General features: G+C 41.9%; 1 protein-coding gene across 1 annotated transcript in view; it reads left to right on the forward strand.

Annotated features, from left to right (window-relative positions):
• The window catches only part of smarcd1 (SWI/SNF related, matrix associated, actin dependent regulator of chromatin, subfamily d, member 1), a 44,682-nt gene that overhangs the window by 17,113 nt on the left and 10,824 nt on the right, over window positions 1-16,745 (forward strand). The window contains exons 3-8 of the mRNA XM_048618864.1: window positions 3,998-4,040; window positions 4,738-4,860; window positions 6,966-7,088; window positions 7,574-7,690; window positions 8,258-8,359; window positions 11,968-12,129. Coding sequence (XP_048474821.1) covers window positions 3,998-4,040; window positions 4,738-4,860; window positions 6,966-7,088; window positions 7,574-7,690; window positions 8,258-8,359; window positions 11,968-12,129 — 670 coding nt within the window. The remainder of the gene's footprint in view (window positions 1-3,997; window positions 4,041-4,737; window positions 4,861-6,965; window positions 7,089-7,573; window positions 7,691-8,257; window positions 8,360-11,967; window positions 12,130-16,745) is intronic.

Here is a 16,745-nt window from a genome sequence, read left to right on the forward strand (position 1 = left end):
CCCATGCGGGTACCCATGGCTACCCCCTTTGTCTGTAGGAAGTGGGAGGAATTGAAAGAGAATATTTCAGAACCCCCTTCCCCTCCCCCTTTTCTGATGAAGGGTCTCGGCCCGAAACGTCAGCCTCTCTGCTCCTATGATGCTGCTTGGCCTGCTGTGTTCATCCAGCCCTGCACCATGTTGTCTCGGATTCTCCAGCATCTGCAGTTCCTCCTATCTCTGATTCAACATTTCTCAAGTCCACTTTCCTGCCCTTTCCCCATAACCCTTAATTCCCCTACTGATCAAGAATCTATCTCAGCCTTAAATATACATAAAGGCTCTGCCCCCACGGGGCAAGGAGTTCCAAACACACTCAACCGTCAGCAGAAATCCCTCCTCATCTCAGTCTTAAATTGGCACCCCTCTATTCTGAGGCTATGCCCTCTGATCCTAGACTTTCTTGTGAGGGGAAACATCTTCTCAGCATTTACTCTGTCAAACCCCTTAAGGATCCTATATGTTTCAATGAAATCACCTCTTATTCTTCTACATTCCAATAGGTAGCGTTCCAACCTGTTTAGCCTTTGCTCATAGGGTGGTCCCTCCATATTGAGTGTCATCCTGCTTGAACCTTCTCTGAACTACCACCAATTAAATGATATATCCCCTCAAATACGGGGACCAAAACTGTTTACAGTACTCCAGATGTGGTCTCACCAGCACCTTGTACAGTTACAGGAAGACTTCCTCACTCTTACATTCCAACCCCCTTGAAATAAGGGCCAACATTCCATGAGCCTCCCTGATTACCTGCTGCCCCCCTGTGTGCTAGCTTTGTGTGTTTCGTGCGCAAGTTCCCCCCCAAAGTTCCTTTGTATTGTGGCTTTCTGCAGTTTGTCTGTATTTGAATAATATTCTGTTCTTCCTTCCAAATTGAACTAGTTTGCATTTTCTCACATTATATTCTATTTGCCAACTTTTTGCCCACTTACTTAACCTATCACTATCTCCCTGTAAACTGTATCCCTCTCAAACCTACCTTTCCATCTATTTGTGTCATCTGCAAATTTAGCTACAGTATATTCACTTCCTTTTACCAGTTCATTCATTAATATTGTAAACAGTAGCGCTTCCAGCACTGATCTCTGTGGAACATTACTGGTTACAGATTGGCAGTCTGTAAAAGAACCCCCTTACCCCCACTCCCTGTTTCTTGCCCATGACCCTATACTTCCTCCAAAACAGTAGGCTCTTATCTTTATGATCTAACCTTTTGTGAGGTACCTTGTTGAATGCTTTTAGGAAGTCCAAATACAACGCATCCACTGGTTCCCCTCTATCCACTCTGGTTGAGACTTCCTTGAAAAATCTGAATAAATTAGTCAGACACAATTTCCCTTTCATGAAGCCAGACTGACTCTGCTTGATTCGATTATGATTTTCCAAATATCCTATTACTTCGGTAATAATTGATTCTGATACTTTTCTAAAAATAGATGTTGGACTAATTGGCCCATTGTTACCTGCTTTTTGCCTGCCTCCTTTTTTGAACAGAGGTGTCACATCAGCAATTTTCCAATCCTCTGGTACTTCTCCAGAATTCAACAATTTCTGGAAAATCACAGCCAATGCATCCACAATCTCTAGTTACCTGTTTTAGGATCCTAGGATTCAAGCCATCAGGGCCAGGGGACTTACTTGCCTTTAACTTCTTTGGCGATGGTACTTAATTACTCCCCTGTATTCTTTAGTATTGATGGAATGTTTGAAGTATCTTCTGCCATAAAAACTGATACAAAATATCTGTTTGACTCCTCTGCTATTTCCTTGTTCCTCAAAACTGTCTCCCCAACTTCATTTTCTAAAGGGTTGATGTTCACTTTAACTACTCTCTTCCTTTTTATGTATTTAAAGTAACTTTTTTTGTCAGTTTTTATATTCCGTGTTTATTTTCTCTGTCTGTTATCTTTTTAGTCCTGAATTAGGTGAGATTTAGATTCTGAATTTATCCTGGTCTTCAGGGCTATCGCTGATTTTGGTCTCCTTATGAAGTTTTTTTTTCAACTTAATACTCTCCTTAACTTCCTTGGTTAGCTGTGGTTGGTTTATCCTTCTCTTGGAATTTTTCCTCCTTAACTGGAAAGTATTTTTGCTGAGAGTCATGAATTACCTCCTTAAATGTCTACCACTGCTTGCTTACTGTCATTCTTGCTAATTGATTGGCCCAGTTAACTTTAGCTGACTCAATCCTCATTTTGTTATAAATTCCCTTTATTTAAGTTAAACACACTTGTTTCTGACCCAAGTTTCTCACTCTGGAACGGAATATTAAGTACTGTCATGTTATGATCACTACTTCCTAGGTGATCCTTTACTCAGTCATTTATTAAATCTGCCTCATTACCCATTACCCATTACCAAATTCAAGATAGCTTGCTCCCTAGTTGGTTCCATGGCGCACTGCTCTAGGAAACTATCCCCAAATGCGATCTATGAATTAATTGTCATAGCTGCCATTTCTGATTTGATTAATTCAATCGACATAAAAATTAGTCACCCATAATTGTTGCTGTATTCTTTTTATATGATCTTGTTTTTATTGATTTTTAGCCTTTCCCACAGAGTGGCTACTGTTTGGGGGTCTGTACACCACTCTTTCTTTCCCTTGCTTTCCCTTACTTCCACCCAAATGGGTTCAACATCATCCAAGACTTTTTCATCTCTCTCAACAGGCCCCATTTCATTTCTTAAGTGTTACCCTGCCACCTTTGCCACCAGCTTCATTAAGTTCAGGAAGCATTGGCTTGCTATTCCCCTGTGAAAGGCATCACCACTAAACTAGGCATAGGCAGTTCAGCCTGTACTCACCATCCATTCATGTACACCTAGGTAGAGCTCAGCGGGGGAGGCTAACTGATTTTTTACAACACCTTTCTCTCAAGTGTAAAACATTATAGCACCCTGTAATTGCTGAACGTTTTGATCCCACTAGCCTGTCTTAGCAGTGACACAATGACCTCTTTCAAATAATAAAATCATTTATCTTTCATACTTTTGCAATACTGCACACCTAATATCATCTATGCAGGTGTTTCAGTTATTTGACCATACTTGTTTTGACCATCTGTTAGCACTGAAAAGCCAGCATTAGAAATGACCCAGGTGGCTTAGTGGATAAATGCATCACTAGTTGAGTAAACAATGTACAATTTTTTACTTTCTTTTTAATCAGATGTCATAGTTTTGATGCAATTTATTCGTCGGTAATTGGCCACACTGAGCACGGACATGCATGTTGATTTTAGCTGGGGCAGTATTTTGGGAACTACGCACCACGATTATACTCCTGGGATACTTTCTCTGATCATGGTCCAATGCCTTACTGAAATGCACAGATATGTTAGGATTCAACTTTGCTATAATATCTACTCCCCATGTCATCAAGTAACCTGGTGACAGTCATTGCCTTGAGTCTCACATGAAATATAGCCACTTGAGCAAGGCCGTGGGTAGCTGTCTACGTCTTTTAGCTCCAGTAATGGTTCGTTGAGAGTTTTGTTTCTTTTGGGCGCTATGGCACCTTAGGCTAAAAGGCAGAAGGCGCGACTGCCAATGACTAAGGGAAAGGAGGATGCAGCAGGGGGTGGTGTCTTTATGGTAGATGGGAGCTAATTAGAAAGGAAAATGCTTTTATAAACATTAAAAGTCCATTGACAATCAAGTTCTTCATGCTTTCCCTTCGCAATAATTAGGATGATTGCGTGATCTCATTTTGATCCGATACTTGATCGGTTTTGAGATGAATTTGCATGGCTTTCTGCGACCAAAACTCATGTTTCTGTACTTGTTGTCTTGAGTGTTTAAGCGTCCGTTTCTGTCAGGTATCCCGTTACGGTTCCTCGTACTGCTAATGGCCAGTTTCATCTACCTGGACACGAAACTGACTTCATTTTGGAGTGTCTGATTTTGGAAAGTAAGTTGTCAGGGTAACAAGTTTATTCTTTCATTTGAATAGTGCAAAGAAGAAGAAGATGGCCGATAAAATTCTACCTCAGAGGGTAAGTGCATCCTTAATCTTTTTGTTGTTAAAGGATTTCCTACACCCTGCTTTTTACCGGTGGTACTTAATCCAAAAACTTTGAATTTTTTAAAGAAAAGGGTGATTTTGGGGGAAGAAATAACTTGAAGGCAAGCTAGGTGAAGCGATAGCAGATCTTTATCTAATTAGCATGTATGAAGTGACTACTCGGGCCTTGGGGAGGAAAAGTTTTTGGTTCAGGATTGATGTGCCGAGGCACCTGTCAGTGATGTGGACTCTTCCTACTGGAATCTGGGTTCAAATCCAATTCAGAACATTGTGGTTCAGCTTGCAACAGTTGCTGAGGAGAATGGAGTGGAATCAGTAACTCTGGTACAGAGCTTTTGGCAGCTGATGAAGGCAATCCTTTCATCATTCCAACTATTTAACTGGAGGAAATTCTGATTTATGAGAAACTGGATGTTGGGCAAGCAGTTTGAGAGTGCAGCAACGATGGACAGTGGAGGGGTTGAACTGGGTGTCAGCAGGGCCCTTTTCCTCATTGCAGGAGATTCTGTAACTATGCCTGAACAGATAAGTGTGGTACCAGGCAAGGTCAGTCCCAGTGAACTAGACAAGAGGTGTGTATGGTCAACCATGTCAAAAGCTGTAGGCAGGTGGAAGGTGGGATCATGCACTGATGAGTATTGTGGTACAGTATGTGCATTTTGTTATAGATTCGGGAACTTGTGCCAGAGTCTCAAGCCTACATGGATTTGCTGGCATTTGAGAGGAAGTTGGACCAGACTATAATGAGGAAGCGCCTGGACATCCAGGAAGCATTGAAAAGACCAATAAAGGTAAAACCTGTCGGATTACCTTGATTATTTGTTACTTATCTGTACTTTGACTCACTAAAACCTAATCTTTCAGAAATCAGGCTAACACTTTTAAACAAACATCGAGAGCTGGTGCTAAGTTGTTTGAGAATGGAATGAGAGTCTTTGAAACTCTTCAGAGCGAAGTAGTAGGACAGGTCACTGATGTTGTCCAGAAGACTTTCTCTAGGCCTCAGCCAATGTGTGAATGAGCACAAGGGGTTATGGTAGAACACCAGCTGACAATTATGCACAGACCGGGTCAGTGCAGTCCGGGAAGGATGAGTTCGCAATAGAGAGGATACAGGAGATTTAGGAGGATGTTGCCAGAAACGGTGAAGTTTAGCGTTGAGAAAGGATTGAATAAGCTGCAGTTGTTTTCCTGGAAATGAAGTGAGGCTTTGTGGAAATTTAATTGAGGTGTATCAAATTGACAGACCAAGATAGTGTCTGTGCCAAGGGCCATTTTTCCCTTTCAGAGAGACGAACAACACAAGGGCATAGATTTAAAGTAATTTGTGTATGGTTTAGAGGGGAGTTGAGTAATAGTTTAACCAGAGCCTGATAGAGGCTTGGAACTTGTGCTTTGTGGTGAGAGAGAGGTAGAAGACCCCATCCCATTAAAAACAACACTTAGATTTACATTTGAGGTGTTGTAACCTACAGGGCTACAGGCCCAAGTGATGGAAGCTGGAATAAAAAATGGATGTGCAGTCTTTCTATAAAACGTAGAATGTTGGAGGGAGATAGTGGTGTAATGGCAATCTAACTGGGCTCATGACCCAGAGGCCCAGGCCAATACCCTTGGGACCTGGATTCAAATCCCACCATGGCAGCTAGTGAAATTTAAATTCAATTAATGAAAATCTGGACTGAAAAGCTTGTCTGATTAATGGTGCCCATGAAGCTATTAGAGTTTTTGACTAATGTCCTTTAGGAAAGGAAATCTGTCATCCTTGCCCAGTCTAACCTCCATGTGACTCCAGACCCATGGTTGACTCTTATCTGCCCTCTGAAATTGCTGACCAAGCCACTCAGTTCAAGGGCAATTAGGGGTGGGCACCAAATGCTGGCTTTGCCAGCATCTCTGTCCCTTAGAGCTCTATTCTGGCTCTGTTCCTTGACCTTGATGTTGCTTTACATTGGGACAACATTTACATGCCAGCCACAAATTGATCTGCCTGCGTTAGCATACTGCTAGATTCATGCCCTCGATGTTAATTCAGCAGTACTTTATCCATCTTCACCATGGCCACTGTTAGGACGGCTTGAAGTAGATGAATGATAAATTGTATCTCCTTCTGAGAGCCCAAACACACAATTAGCAGCAAAGGTTTTCCCACTCCTCCCGACTGCTTTGTAAGAGACCCCAAAATTGTTGACGTACTTGGAATGTTCCATGTTCCATGTGCCATGTTCCTCCGACTTGTGAATGAATATGTTGGGGAGTGTGATGCTGGATCATTGCAGCCCAACAAGTCTCTAAATCATACATGCAGAACATTGTGACCGTAAAAAGCTCTTAAGACTAGCTTAATAAGTTTTAAAAACAGATTACTAGATTTATCTTAGGCAGGGGCATTGAGGGTTATGTATCCAAGGTAGGGACTGAATGGCCTACTTCAGTTTCTATGTTACTTGCTATGTTAACTGATCTCCAGTGTTCAAATTGATTTCTGTGCAATTGGGAAGAGGCAAGGAAAGAAATTAATCGGCTGACATGATGCATGCTGGAATGTTAACTGTGGCTAGGCTTATGAGTTTTTCGCAGTTTACCGTGACACTAGCACTTGCCATCCAGACTTGCTTATTGAGAATAAACATTTGCGTGAGGTGCAGTACAATTGCCCATATCAATGGAACTGTTCCCCTCTAGAGGGCAGGAATACAAAACGTAACCAGACAAAAGAGTATTTCAAGTGCACTACTTTTAAAGCAATGCAGATACTGCAAGAAGCTGCATTCCTTTACTGTCTGGTTAGATTCCTCAGTCACCTGATTTAGAGCCCCTTCAATACAATGGTATTCCTGCATAATGGAGGAGAAAAAAGTACTTGATTCCTAAACACCCCCTTGTTTCTTTTCAGCAAAAGCGAAAGCTTCGTATATTTATTTCTAATACGTTCAACCCTGCAAAACCAGATGCAGAAGATGGCGAAGGAACTGTGGCATCCTGGGAGCTTCGAGTGGAAGGCAGGCTTCTTGAAGACGTAAGATTTTAGATTTACCTTTCTCCCCCTTTTCACCGCAGATGCTTTTAAGTTAAGCCTTTGCGTAATTTCTCCCTGATATCCTAGCCAAGATCACTAAGCTGGTGTGTGAATAAGATGGTCAGGTCGCTTTTACGACTGTTGCCAAGATTTTGCTTTGATCTGCTTGGAGTTTTGTGTCCAAGTTCCATTTAATTTTGATTGCTGCTTGACCTGCTGTGCAAAGCCCCTGCACAGAAGCCAGACACAGTGGGGGAATGTGGAGGAGGAAGATTAGAGGGTTAAGTGTCAATTGAATTGCGATCACCTCTCTTTACGTGCGACTACAAAGGGCATATGGCAAACAATGAGAAAACTGTTGTGGGGGAGAGATTGAAGGGTGATGCTCAATAAATGGTAAAACTCTGCAAGGGCGTTGTTATTTTCAATTTCACTTAATCATCTGTTCTGTATTGAACTGCTTATGAATTTTTTTTCCTTTGTAGTCAGCTGTATCGAAGTATGATGCTACTAAACAGAAGCGGAAGTTTTCCTCATTCTTCAAATCCCTTGTGATTGAACTAGATAAAGATCTCTATGGACCTGACAACCACCTGGTTGAGGTAAGCAGAATGGAGTACTGTGCACTGGAACCATTAAGTTCAGCTGCATGCCATCTTACTTGCTTCTTGCTTCCTCCTTCATGCTGAAATTTTGTGTTTTCTGTCTGCAGTAACATGGCAGCTTCTTGGAGGCCACATCAGTTTGAACTTCTTCTTGCCTCACATGTCCCTGTAATATATGTCATGGGAAGGGCTTGTGTGGATCCTGTAATTTGTCCTTTCCCTGCGACAGATGCTGAATGAGGGCTGTTGGATGCCAGTAAAGGCTTTCTGGTTGGCTGGTGTACTTCCCCTTTGGGTTAACAGTGGCACTAAATATCGCTCAGGGAGTGAAAGGTCCTTGAATCATTAAAGGTGGAACCAATTGTACAAACACTGCAAGTATACTGGCAGTGGAGCATATTCTTAGTTAGACAGGATATTATCTTATGCAGTGACATTGGCTGTGAATGACAGCATGATGCATGCCTGATAGAGCTCTGAAGAATCCTGCTGATGCAGTGGCTGAAAGAATGTGTCGCTTTTAGTTAAACAAAATGATAACTGTTTTTCATTAACTCCATTCAGTGGCATAGGACAGCCACAACTCAAGAGACTGATGGCTTCCAGGTGAAAAGACCAGGAGATGTGAATGTGCGCTGCACCGTATTACTGATGCTAGATTACCAGGTAAGCAAAATAATTTGAGTACGAGATGAATTAAAAAGTATTTATTAGTTCTAGACCTATTAATTTTACAAGTAATATAATGGAATTACATAGCTCAAGCTGGTAAAGGTATATAAAGTATTTTAACAAAAACATCATTTGAGTACCCAATGGCTCTGTTGGTTAAAAGCATTGAGGAGCTGAAGCATGTGGAGTATAAAATATCTTGGTTTGAGCCCTGGTCTGTATTGGGTTTAGTGGATTCCAGCTGAGGTGGCAGTGGAGTTGCCCTTGCTCTTGTAAGCGAAACAGTAGCCATGGCTGCAGGTCTCTGGGTAGCTCTTCAGTGACTCTTACTGAGAATTGTGGGATATCGAGGGAAAGCAGGAATTTTCCCTTCTCTGATGGAGTTTGCAGTCAAACAGCCTGCTGCCTATAATTATCTAAGCTGTCATGAACAAATGGCCAATTGGGTAAAGTATCAGAGGGCACCAAGTCCCTGTGGGACCTTAGAATAAACAAGCACCTTCACAGAAAAAGAAAGTACAATTAGTTGATTGTGATGGGCGTTGTCAGGGAGCAGCACACTAACTTGTAATCTTGCCCCTTCTGACAGTTCCTGGATACTTCAAGATGTCTATTATTGGACTGAGTTGACAATCAACACTCTTTCAAATGTGCCTCATTGACTGATGGGCGAAGTTCACAACTCTGTTCTCTTGCTCATTATCACTGCTCCTTTCAGCTAATCATTAAAGTTGAGAAAGCTAAATAAAGGGCAGGAATCTGTAAAGCGTTACCAACATTTTTGGGGGGGAGTGGGGAATAAACACGCAGGCTAATCAGCACGTGGCACATAGATAACTTCTGCTTGCAGGCTTTCAGCATCCTCCCCTTTGCTGAAATGATCAACTTGCAGTAAGCGGTCAAGAGATGTTGTATGCGAGGAATGGATTTAACACTTTATTTATTCTGCCACTTGTTTACATGAGTGACTAGGCTTAAATTCTGGCATCAAAAACAATACTGCAGATGCTGGGTATCTGTCAAAATAGAAACGGAAAATGCTGGATCATAAGATACAGGAGCAGAGTTGAGCTATTCAGCCCATCGAGTCTGCTACGCCATTCAATCATGGCTGATGCATTTCTCAACCCCATTCTCCTGCCTTCTCCCCATAATCCTTGATCGCCTTACCAAGCAAGAACCTATCTATCTCTGTCCTAAAGGCATTCAATGACTTGGCGTCCACAGACCGCTGTGGCAATGAGTTCTACAGATTCGTCACCGTCTGCTTGAAGAAATTCCTTCTCATTTCAGTTCTAAAGAATCGTTCCTTCACTCTGAGGCTGTGCCTTCAGCTCCTAGTCTGTCCTACTTGTGGAAACATCATCTCTATGTCCACTCTATTCCGGCCTCTCCATACTCTGTAAGTGTCAACGAGAGAGCGCCCCCCCACCCCACCCCTCTGAACTCTATTTAGTACAGACCTGGAGTTCTCAATTGTTCCTCGTGTCAAGCTCTTTATCCCCGGGATCATTCTCGTACTCCTCCTCTGGCTCACCTCCAAGGCCAGCACGTCCTTCCTTAGATACGAAGCCCAAAACTGCTCTCAATATTCCAAACGCCTGACCAGAGGCTTATATAGCCTCAGCAGTATATCCCTGCTTTTGTATTCCACCCCTCTTGAAATGAAAGCTGACATTGCATTTGCCTTCCTAACTACCAACTGAACCTGCATGTTAACCTTAAGAGAATCCTCAGCTCGGACTGCTCAGTCCTTTTGTGCTTCAGATTTTCAAAACCTTTCCTCCTTTAGAAATTCGTGTACACCTCTATTCTCCCTACCAAAGTGTATAACCTCACACCTTCCCACATTTGTATTTCATCTGCCACTTCTGTGCCCAATTCCGTAACCTTTCCAAGTCCTTCTGCAGCCTACACACTTCCTTAACACTACCTGTCCCTCCACCTATCTTTTGAGTCATCTGCAAACTTAGCAACATTGCTCTCAGTTCCTTTGTCCCGATTGTTAATGTAAAATGTACCAAAACGGATCTTGTGGAACTCCACTAGTCACCGGTTGCCATCCTGAAAAAGACCCTGTTATCCCTACTCTCTGCCAGTCAGCCAATCTTGTATTCATGCCAGGACCTTTAACACTGTGGGTTCCTAGCTTATTTAGCAGCCTCCTGTGCAGCACTTTGTCAAAGACCTTCTGGAAATCCAAAAAGATCACGTCCACTGGCTCCTTGTCTAACTTGATCATTAGCTCCTCAAAGAATTCTAACAGATTTGTCAGGCATGACTTCCCCTTGACGAAGCTGTGCTGACTTAGCCCTGGTTTACCATGCACTTCCAAGTACTCCGCAAACTCATTCTTAATAATGGACACTCAAATCTTACCAACGACCATGGTCAGGCTAACCAACCTACAGTTTGAAACTTTTAACTGTATTTTTTATTAAATACACATGACAATAAATGATTCAAATTCAGTTTCCGGTCTTCTACCTCCCTGCCTCCTTAAACTGAGATGTTATATTAGCCATTTTCCCGTTCCTGACTCCAGTGGTTCCTGAAGGATCATCACCAATACCTTTACAATGTCTTTAGCTATCTGCTTCAGAACTCTGGGGTGCAGTTGATCTGGTCTTGGTGATTTATCCACCTTTACACTATTCAGCTTCCCCAGCACCTTCACCTTAGTGATGGCCACTACACTCACCTTTGCACCTGTCTTGAAGTTCTGGTATGTTGCTGGTTCTTCCACTGTGAAAACTGATGCAAGTACCTATTCAGTTTTCTGTGGTTTCTTTGTTCCCCATTACTACTTCTCCAGCCTCATTTTCCAGCAGTCCAATGTCCAGTCTTGCCTCTTTCTTACCTTTTAGATATGTAAAAGAACTCTTGCAATCTTCTTTTCATATTACTAGCTGGCTTACTGTCATATTTCATCTTCTACCCACTTATTGCTGTTCTAGTTATCCTCTGCTGCTATTTAAAGGTCAGTCATGGTTGCCCCCTCCTCTCCTTAGTATGGCTCTACTTCCTTAGGATGGATTTCTGCTGGGCCTCCCAAATAACCCCAGAAACTCCTGCCATTGCTGCTCCACTGTCTTCCCTGCTAGGCTCCCCTTCCAATCAACTCTGGCCAGCTCCTCCCTCATGTCTTTGTAATTACCTTTACTCAATTGTAATACTGTTACATTCAGCTTCTCCCTCTCAAACTGCAGGGTGGATTTTACCATTTTATGGTCACTGCCCCTAAGGGGTTACTTCACCTTAAGCTCCCTAATCAAGTATGCCTCATTACAACTCTGGCTGCTGAAAAGCTCAGCAGATCTGGCAGCATCCATGGAAAGACAGACACCCCACCCCTACCAGCCAAACCCAAATTCATCTTGGCATATTTGTTAGTTTGAAGCATTTTGAATTTTGTTGAATTTCTTGGGAGGGAAAAGAACTTGCTCTGCAGAGCTCTGCGCTGCCTCAGGGTGGCAGCAAACATATTATCTTTACCGAAGCAGAATCTCCTGCAAAAGTCTATTCATCGGCTAGATCAGGTGCCTGGTTAGTTGGTGGCATTGCTGGGTCCGTGTAACAATGCATTTGTATTTTCTTTGCAGCCACCCCAGTTTAAACTGGATCCTCGATTGGCGCGTCTGCTGGGCATCCACACTCAGACTAGGCCTGTCATTATCCAGGCTCTCTGGCAGTACATTAAGACACACAAGCTGCAGGACTCCCATGAGCGGGAGTTCATCAACTGTGACAAATACCTCCAGCAGGTAAATATCACTCTGCTTTGTGTCTCCATGTTAATGCGATTGGAAAACCAGATGGGACGTGTGTTTAAACCCACACAATCTCCACTTTAGCTTTAATTGCTAATACAGACATGTCAAGAGTTTGTGTCTCTTTGTGGGTTGCTTGGTGTGTGCCATTAATTCCTATGTATCTATGTATTCTGAACTGTAGGCATTGGGTTCATCTACCAATTGTGCAAAGCTCCAGTTTCACAAGTGTTAAGCTAGATCAACTAGCAAATAAAAAATATAGACACGAATGAAGCTGTCCTGTGGGCTCTTTGCAGGTTGGATTGTTCAAGATTGGGGGTCTCTTTATCCACTGGCTACAATTTGGACATGCCTGCAGTTATGCATTGTCTTTTGAAGAAATGGAATAAAAATATAATTTTGTTAGTTGTGCTGTTGCAAAGGCCAACTGTAACTCTTTATTTAACTCCCCATGTCTCCCACAACGTTACACTGATCAAAATTGAGTTTCATCTTCATGTTCAGGTTAATGAAGGCATCAAACTTGAGGTGGGAAGGAGGAGTTCATTAAAAGAGGTTTGTTTTCAGCAGCTGGATTTGAATGATTTCCTTCAGAATTACTGTTGAGCGTTCATTGGGATGTAAGATTGTATTCACATGAACAACTGTACTGCAATTCAGATGATTTCGAAAGAGAAGATAGAGACTGGAATGTCACAGTAGATTAACGCACTACCCTTCAACCAAGTTATCTGCCGAATGAAATGCTACCATATAAAATTGAGTTTAATAGAGGCTTTTCTACACTCTACTATAACATCAGGAAGATTGTAACCTATAACCTTCGTTACAGCTTGCTGATATTTATCTCCGTTACTGAAAGTGGGCAGCGTACTATTTTTGCCATTGTTTATTACTCTATTATCTTTAAACCGTGTATCTGAAAAGCTAACGAGTGATTTTTAATGTAACTTGGTGCGCAGGTAAAGGTTGACCCAAAGTAGAACAATTAGTTTTTGGCAAGGATCTGGATCCTGGGATTTTTTAAAAAGTATTTGTTAAAGTTGGGAGATGGGGCAAATCGCCTTTTTTTTTAGAATGGAGTGAGTAATTTAATTTGAAATATTGTCAATTTCTTTTGAATGTTATGGATTGTAACAGCTGCTGTGATGAAATTTTCCATGTCTCAAAATGTGAGCCGGGTTTTCAGAGCAGGTTGCTGGATGTGCATTGTCCTGCAGCCACCTCTTCAGTTGTTTATTTACTGAAGTTGTCTAGCTCTAAAATGACAGTTTAGATATCTATAATGTTATTTTAAAGAAGTGATCTATCTTTTATCCAATGAGTATACCATTCTCTCATTGTAACTTGAGATGTAGCCCCTTCACATCAATGCACAAATACCCTTAAAGGTGCCCAACTGCAGATAGTGTTCCAGATATGACGGTCGCTTTGAGATATATCAAGAGAAGTTGCTCATTTGGAATAAAATACCTGGACACCCCACCTTATAAACCACCCTGAGGTATTTTCTTGCTTATATAACTGTTGTGTACATTTGTTGTCATTCGTTTGCATTAATATCAGAAAACCGCAGGAATAAATGTGCAGGATAACCAGGGTTGGTGATAATGACAGCAGTGTGAATTTCCATTGTGCCTTAACTGAATGAAATCTTCCACAGTGCTTCACGGAGGTGTTATAGAGCAAAATTTGACTCTCAGCCACATATGGAAATATTCAGACTGATGACCAGAAGCTTGGTAGCTTTAAGAAGTGTCTTAAAAGAGGAAACTGAGCTGGCAAGGTTCAGGTGTGAGTTCCAAAGCTTAGGGCCAAAACAACTAAAGGCACAGCCACTAATGGTGGAGCGATTAAAATGGGAGATGCTTATGAGGCTGAAATGAGAGGAGCTTAGATATTTTAGATGAATTGGGGGTGGGGTGGAGATTAGAAATAGGGAGAGGCCAGGTACAGGAGGAATTGTGAAACAAAGATGAGAATTTTAAAATTAAAATCCCGCTTAATCCAGGATCAGCATCAGTCAGTGAGCGGAGGGGAGCTGGCGGATGGGATTTGGTGCAACTTTGGACGTGATCAACATAGTTTTTCATGGCTCAAGTGTCACCAAGATGGGAATTTGTTGTCTTAGTGACTGCATGGATATGTGATTGGAAGCTCATTTCAAAGTTAAATATGATGGGGGGGTTGTGAGCAGTTCAGTTCAGCCTCAGACAGTTGAGGGGGGGGGGAGAGAGAGGTGGGGGGTGCGGGGGAAGTGTGATGATCATGACTCTTCTCTCATGGCCTGAACCATGCAGGCACTGAGTCCAGAGGTTTATTCTTGCATGGAGATGCCATTTCCACTTGCCAGATAACCACTCCTGGGTCTAATCTTTGTAAATGCCAATCTGCTTGGCATGCGCTTTATATATATGACCTAAAAATACTCATTGGTAATTTTTTGAGATTGGTATTTTCTAAGACTTAGCTTGGTTAGAGTTCTCTTTCACTGTGGAACACCACTCATTTTTAGATTTCTGATTATTTCTCTTGTTAAAATCTTACATTTTCCATAAACTTCAGCTCACCCAAAACTCTACTGATGTTATCCTGTCACGGTCCCCCTGCACTTCTTCCACATCCTTCTGTGTGAAACCTTTGTAATGCCATCTTTCCCTACCTGTACAGTCCCATAGTGTCCAGCTGATTGTTGGCAATCATGCACAATGAGATGTTAGCATTGATTGACATTGGTAGTTCAAACTAGTTAATATTGATATTCTTTTCCATTTCTACATTCAGCCCTTATTTGTGGTTGTGTGTGTAAGCGTGGCAGCTGTATTCATTGTGCACAACACCTGGAGTAAAGCTCAAGTCACTTCAGCCACTCATTGTAAATGACATCACCCAGGGCAATTGGCTGTCTTTACAGAGCTTTTGGGAGCTAAGGCACCTCCTTCCTTCTGATTCAAAAAGAGCAGTATTCCTTGTCATTTCTGTGGTCTTAACAATTGCGCATTGCAAACATCATGCCTGTGTAAATTTAGCACCTGGCATCATTGCTGGAAGGACTGGCCATCTTCCCAGCAGACTGATTAGAGTGATAGTTTGACATTGTCAGAAACTTGTTGCTTATAATTCAGGTAGATTACTATCTTAGCCATAGTTTAGGTGTTGAGAGCACACAAAGTTGCTTGCCTTTAGAATGAAGTATTGCTGCCTGGTTGTTTTCCCATTTGGTACTAAGGCGTTAGGGTAAACATGGCAATTATATGCAGCAATATTTTGAGCATTCTTGATTCATGATCCCTGTTGCTCCCACTATTCCACCAACAAAAATCTTGCGCTGGCCGAGTCTCAAGAATTGGTAACACCGCCACTTCGCCCTTTACACAATCTAGGTGGACATGGTTTCGACACTTACTGCCATTATCACACATCACTAAAGTGCTAGTGACCGCATGGTTACTCAGTCTATCTAATAGATGTGTCTTAAACTGATTTGGGTACTGATATGTTCAACATGGAAATACTTTAGAAAGTACTCTATCAAAATACAGAACCACTTGAAATGTAATAATTCAGGTTTTTGAAAAATCTTTGGAGATCTTGTTTTGCAGTTCATGTGGCAGAATGTTATATAGGCATTCCCGAGTCTCAGAATTCCTACGGTGCAGCAGGGCCCGTTGTGCCCACTCCGTTCCAAATGAGCATCTCACTTAGTGCCATCCTCCTGTCTGTTCTCTGTACCTCTGCGCCCCACAGCCCCTTTCAAATAATTGTTTAATTCCCTTTTGTCAGTTTCTACTGCACTTTCAGGCAGTGCATTCCATTTCCTAATCATTTGTTGCATGGAAAAGTATTTTCCAAGTAATTACAGAATCATACAATACAGAAGAGACACTTTGGTCCATCAAGTCTGAACTGCCAAAATTACTCTAAATCTGCACTGGTCCCACTTTCAAGCACTTGGCTTGTAGCTTTGAATGCTATGACACTTTACATGCTCATTCAAATACTTTTTGATGTTCTGTACTACCTCCTCACAGTCTACAATGTTCCAAGTTTTGTGTCATTTGCAAATTTTAAAACTGTGCCCTGTACACCAAAATCTGAATCACTAATCTGTATCAAAAAAAAAAGAGTCCCAATAGTGACCCCTGGGGAACTCCACTACAAGCCTCCCTCCAGCCTGAAAAACATCCATAAATGTGACTGACTGACTGACTGTTTCCTGTCACTCAATGTTGTACCATGTTGCTACAATTACTTTTTTTCATCCACTCTGATTTTCTTTGTCTATTTTGTAACACTGTATCAAATGCCTTTTCAAAACCCATATACATCATTACCTTCTTCAACTGTCTGTTACCTCTTCAAAAAATCTCCACGTTCAATTAGCATGATTTTCAATTATTAACCCACGTTTGTCCATGTGACTTTTTTGTCCCAAATTATTGATTCTCATAAGTTTCCCCCACTGCCAAAGTTAAACTGACTGCCCTGTAGTAGCTAGGCTTTTCCTTATATCCTTCTTTGAACAAGAAATTTTTAGTTCTCCAGACCTCTGGCACCACCTGAGTCTTAAGAAAAACTGAAAGAATACAGCTGGTGCTTCTGCAAGT

Source organism: Rhincodon typus, chromosome 41 (genome assembly GCF_021869965.1).
Source record: "Rhincodon typus isolate 14 chromosome 41, sRhiTyp1.1, whole genome shotgun sequence".
In the NCBI taxonomy this organism is placed as follows: domain Eukaryota; kingdom Metazoa; phylum Chordata; class Chondrichthyes; order Orectolobiformes; family Rhincodontidae; genus Rhincodon; species Rhincodon typus.